The 6,000-nt window shown below is 35.1% G+C and overlaps 1 protein-coding gene across 1 annotated transcript; it reads right to left on the bottom strand.

The window, feature by feature from the left end:
- Positions 1-204: 204 nt before the first annotated feature.
- Positions 205-4,529, bottom strand: PXY (Leucine-rich repeat protein kinase family protein). Its single transcript, XM_085701081.1, has 2 exons — positions 1,823-4,529; positions 205-838 (listed from the first exon to the last, which is right to left on the bottom strand). Exons 1-2 carry the CDS (start codon positions 4,500-4,502, stop codon positions 402-404), a joined length of 3,117 nt encoding a protein of 1,038 aa, XP_085557207.1. The 5' UTR covers positions 4,503-4,529; the 3' UTR covers positions 205-401.
- Positions 4,530-6,000: the final 1,471 nt, after the last annotated feature.

Here is a 6,000-nt window from a genome sequence, read left to right as displayed (position 1 = left end):
GTGCATGAAAATATCATAAAGTGGGAAAAGTAATAGTTTTTATAGTTAATATCAATTCATTACATATACTTAAGTAAATTATGTACTCAAATACATAGTTTTTTTTTATGGACAAATGCATAGCTAGTGATCCCTTTCATACTTTTATGTTCACATGAGCTGCCTCTGGTTATTACTAATCCAACAAGGTAATCTTATCATGCATTTTTGCCGCACACACTTCTTAATATATTAACATTATCAAACAAGAGTCATGACAAATAACACTTGAAATTCCATTGAAAATAAAAACAGAAAATCACTTTCTCTCCTATACCAATCCCCCACAATAAGAAAAATATCAAAAAGAAAAAGAAGAAAAAAGAAAACCCATCTCATCTCAATCTTATAAACATATTAAACTAGCTTTCATTGGTAATTGGCTTTTGAGCCATTGGAATATCACCACCTCCACCACCATCAACATTGTCACCACTAGCACAATGACTTACAACAACACTATCAAACAATTTCCTTTTAGGTTTAGCAGCTTGAAGCATCAACACAACATCTCTCATTGAAGGTCTATCAGCTGGATTTCTACTTGTGCAAAGCAATGCAATTCTAAGCATTTGTTTCATTTCTTCCCTCACTGAATTACACCCTGCCCCTGCATTCTTGTCCAATATACCTTCAATTCCATCTTGGGTCTTTATTTTGGATTTAACCCAATCTACAATGCTATTCCCATCACCAAATTCTTGATCCACAGAGCGTTTTCCACTTAAAATTTCCATTAACACTACTCCATAGCTGTATATGTCACTCTTCTCATCAACTTGGAGTGTATAAGCATATTCTGCAAAATTCAAACAACACCCTTTTATTATTAACATGTACAATTAAGTAATTAATAGTTCCATAATAAGACCAAACACACACTACACTAGCTTTAACTCATTCCACTAGTTTTACTTTAATGGATTATCAAAAATTCACAGTCACCATCATCATGATTCAAAGTAGTTGTGATAATTGACAATATTTTAAGTGGGCCATCATAAAATATTTCAAGATGATGGACAAAAAAAAAAAGCAACTTGTGAAAGTGAAAATAAAGACCCATGCGCAATAGTACACCTACCCATGCACCGAATTTTGTCACAATATTAGACATAGTGCACAAAAATTGGGTAACATAATGTGGTAAAATTTTTAAAAAAGTTAGTAGCAAACTAGACCACAACATCAAAGTTTTAATGTCTTTGAAACCATGGTTAAGCTCACATTAATTATATTTGACTGTAAGTCTATGTAAATTTAAGAATCTCAATCATTAATGTGAATTGTGATGGTGATTTTAATTAATTAAACTTTGTTTCATAGTCACACAGTCACATTCAGCTATCACATATTTTTTAAATAAAGTTCTTCAAACACCAAATTATAGTTTAATGTTAATTTACTGGAGTTGATTACTTTCATCAAACAACAACTAAGATCTCTTGATTATGCATTTAAATCAAAACACTCCTAATCCAAAATCAACCACATTTCACCACTCCTTAACATATCTATATAGCATCCATCAAAGTTATGTTCATACTCCCTTCCTCACTTTATATTTCTAAATATTCTTGAGATAAGATAAGATAATGTCATAGATCATAATGCACATAATGAAGATAAAATAATTAACATGTGAGGAACATTTCTTTAAAAATGATGATAATAAAATTAAAATTGAAGTATTCATAACTATATACCATATTATATTAAGACTGATATTATAAATGAAATGAATTAATTTTGTATCTGTCAAGAAAAAGAACGAGGTGCTTACCCGGAGCAATGTAACCATAGGAACCGGCAATAACAGACATAGACTCATCGGTTTGAATCAACTTGGCAACACCGAAATCAGCCACTCTAGCTTCCATCTCACCATCCAACAAAATATTACTAGGTTTAAGATCTCTATGCACGATCACCGGATCACAATCATGGTGTAGATAACTTATCCCCTGTGCCACACCCAAAGCTATCTTATACCTAGTAAACCAATCACTCGCAATTACCATATTGTCCCCTTTATTCTTTGCATGCAAAAACTCATCAAGGTTACCATTTGGCATATACTCATATAGCAACATGGTAATTTCCTTGTTACTACAACACCCTAACAATCTCACAATATTCCTGTGTCTCACATTTCCTAATACATCCACTTCAGCTAAAACCCCTCTCCTCCGTCGGATTATACTACTATTCTCCTTTTGTTTTGACCAAAGCTTTTTGACGGCTATGATTTCGCCACCTGGCAGTTCCGCTTTATAGACAGTTCCAGTGGATCCCATTCCTAAGATTTTATCGGACATTGAAACGCATTCGAGAACGTCTTCCGCCGTGAAATTTAACCTTTGAAACGCCGTTAACTTCCACGGTCCAACTTCGCCGTTAGCGTCGTTACCGTTAAATCGACGGTTATAGTTTGTTTGAAAACACCGTGTTCCGGCGACGAGAACGAAGAGTCCGATCCCAAACGCGGCGGCGATTATCCAAACGATTGCGCCGGCGGTTTTCTTCGGTTGTTGACGGTGAACTTCGAGTTCGTTTTCGCCGGCGGTGAGTACATCGTCGGCGCAGGGTTTGGCTAAAAACCGACCGCAGAGATTTTCGTTGCCGGAGTAGGAAGAAGGATGGAGGCTTTGAAAAACGCCGGAGGAAGGGATTGGACCGGTGAGGGAATTGAAACTGATGTTGAAATTCTCGAGAGTTGAGCAGTTGTTGAAGCTTGAAGGAATTGTTCCGGTGAGTGAATTCTGCGAGAGATCAACGTCGGTGATTGAAGGAAGAGTTGAGATTTCGTAAGGAATGATTCCGGTGAGGTTGTTTTTGCTTAGGTTTAACTGAAGCAGTTTTTCGCAATCACCGATGTTCCATGGAATTGTGCCGGTGATTGAATTTCCTTGTAATTCGATCTTGTAGATCGATTTGCAATCAACAAAATCGGGAATTTGACCGGTGATTTTTGAAAATGAAGCTGAGAAAATTTGAAGATTACTTGAATTCCAAATGCTGGTTGGTAGTTCGCTTTCAAAAGAGTTGCATGAGATGTTGAGGTATTGAACGTTTCCAAATTCTTGAGGAATTTCGCCTTTGAAATTGTTGTTGCTTAAATCAAGGTAGGTTAAATTAGGAAGCATTGTAAGTGTTTGTGGAATTGACCCATTGAGATTGTTGTTTTGGATACGAACCCTAACGAGTGAGGTGCAATTTATGAGTGATGATGGAAGACTATTGGTGAATTTGTTGTTGAAGAGATTGAACTTTACAAGATTGTTTCCTTTGCAAATGTTGATAGGAATTGAACCTTGGAGCGAGTTTGTGGAAACATCGAGTAATTGTAGTAACCCGTTGGAACCAAGTTTTGGTGGTAATGCACCGGTGAATGAGTTGTTGAAAATAAGGAAAGTGTTGAGTTTTGGAAGGTCACCAATTTCTTGTGGAATTTCACCATTTAGCTTGTTATACATGAGCCTCAAATCTACTAGCTCGTTCAACATTGTTATTTCTGATGGAATCGAACCAGTGAGTTCATTTTCTGATAAATCAAGAGCTTGCAATGATTTCAACTTTCCTATGCTTGATGGGATTTCACCATGTAAATGATTCTTGAAGAGAAGCAGTGTTTCAAGCATGGATAAGTTACCTAGTTCAGGAATCACTTCACCAGAAATGTTGGCACCTGCAATATCCAAGTACTTGAGATTAGACAACATTGTTAATTCCACTGGTATTGTTCCTGAGTATGAGTTGTATCCGATTTCCAAGCGTTGCAACTCTGATAATAAGCCTAGTTGAGGTGGTAGTGAACCTTCCAATGCATTACCAGCTAAATCTAGAAATTTGAGTCTTTTAAAACTTCCATAGCTTGGAGGGATTTTGCCATTGAAGTAGCTTCCACCGAGGTTAAGGTGTTCTAGAAAGGGTAGCCTGATAAGTTCTTCAGGGAGAGGGCCTGTGAAACTGTTACTATAAGCATCGAAGATTCTTAAGAATCTAAGCTTTGAAATTCCAGGTGGGAAAGTTGAGTTGAAGGAATTATGGCTAATGTCAAGAGTTCTAAGCTCAGTGAGTTGAAAAATTGCTGTTTGGAAAGTTCCATTGAAGTCATTTCCACTAATGTTCAAGTGAGTTAACGTCGTTAAGTAGCGGATTTTGGGCGAGATTATGCCTGAAAGGTTGAGGTTAGAGAGGTTTAGGGAAGTAATTTGAGCTGTTTTTGGGTGGCAATTGATTCCTCTCCAAGAACACCAAATTGGGTCTTGCTGGTTGTGGGAATCAGAAGGGTAATTTTTCCAATCATTGAGATGGTTTAGAGGGTCAATGAGGGAGGATTTTATTGAGAGGAGGCTTATGAGTTGAAAGGGAATAGTGGTTGTGGCAGAGGAAACTAGTGGCAGTAACTGTGTTTGGGAAAAGAAGAAGAATGTGATGAGAAAGAATAGAAAAGGTTTCATTGTTTTGGAATTGTGGGGATTGTGAATGAGAAGGTTGTGTTCAATGAGGTAAATTTAAGGGTAAGAAGGTTTTCATGAGTAAGGTAATCACTTTTTTGGAGTGCTTGCTGCAGAGGGAGTTTCATCATGATAATTTGTTTAGGTGGTAGACATGAATGAATTAGAGAGAGAGAGGGAGAGAGAGAGAGAGAGAGAGAGGGAGAGAGAGAATGAGAAAAACTCTAGTTATAGTACTTCACCTTCTATATCCCTATATGGCTCCATCAATCTATACATTCTCTTACTTTTTTTCTTACATCAGTATAATACCTTTGTCTGATACATCTCTATTACATTCATACTTTTAAATTTCTTGGAATTCTTTTAACCTTTTCTTTTGCCACTACTTTTCATCATTCCCTTGTTTTTCCTTTATCTTTGGTAACAAATTGATAACTATTTGTGTATAACAGTGACATTTAAATTTAATGTCTCTCACAGGATCCAAGAAAGCTATATCAACTTCCCACCATTTTACCCCAAACCACTATTTAAAAATCAACTCATTATCTTTTCCTTTAATTGGTTATTCCATTTTATGCATATTTATAATGAGTCTTTATATTTTTGTGCTTTATTTTTTTTATTTTTTCTTTATTCTGTCATTCCTTGGTTCCAATATGGAGAGATTCAGGTATGAAAGCATGACATAAACAGAAGTATGGACCACAAATATTCTAATATTCTAATTTGGTTAATACCAAATATGTCTGCAAAATTGCAGTCAAGGATGCAGTGTCCTTATATGGATACCAGTATCAATACAAATCATTCAAATATAGAATTTAATGACTAGACTTTGGGACAGATTTTGGGTGATCATTAGACTATTTACATATTTGGACGTATTGTATTGGATACAAGAAAAATAACCTTACCCTATGTTTATTTTATTTTCAAGAAACAGATGAAAATTAAATCTCGAACAAGACAAACAATAACAAGCAACAAGTTGGTCCTATAGTCCAATCTCTTTCCTGTACTTTATTTTTTTTTGTTTTGACACAATCTCTGTCCTGTACTTATTTATATTTAACATTTGGTAAATACATCCTTCCAAAAAAATGGTAAATACATTAAACAGCCTACTAAATAAATTACTTGGCCTTTCCAAAATTTAGCTTTTTTATTCAATCTTATTTTATTATTCCCCCGGAATGCTATCCTGGTAAGAACATATATTAAATAATTATTTGTCTTATTTTATATGGCACATAGCAGTGGCACTTTATACATACATATATGAAGATTGACTTGGTTGAATGTATAGATTCGTTTAACGAAATTAAGGTGATAATAATATGATTTTGCTGAAGTTTAATAGTGTATTTTTTTCCAAAACTACAATCACACGCTGTGTTAATTATGTCAAACTCACCGTCAAATCAAACGTGTACATATATAAATACAGTAAAATTCATATATATGGACTTTTATGTCAATATTTTTTCCATCGTAT

The sequence above is a fragment of the Medicago sativa genome, chromosome 4 (genome assembly GCF_051527215.1).
Source record: "Medicago sativa cultivar Bolivia chromosome 4, Bolivia_mono, whole genome shotgun sequence".
Classification (NCBI taxonomy): Eukaryota; Viridiplantae; Streptophyta; class Magnoliopsida; order Fabales; family Fabaceae; genus Medicago; species Medicago sativa.
The sequence above is the reverse complement of the archived record's forward strand: the minus strand, read 5'-3'. Positions and strand labels throughout refer to the sequence as shown.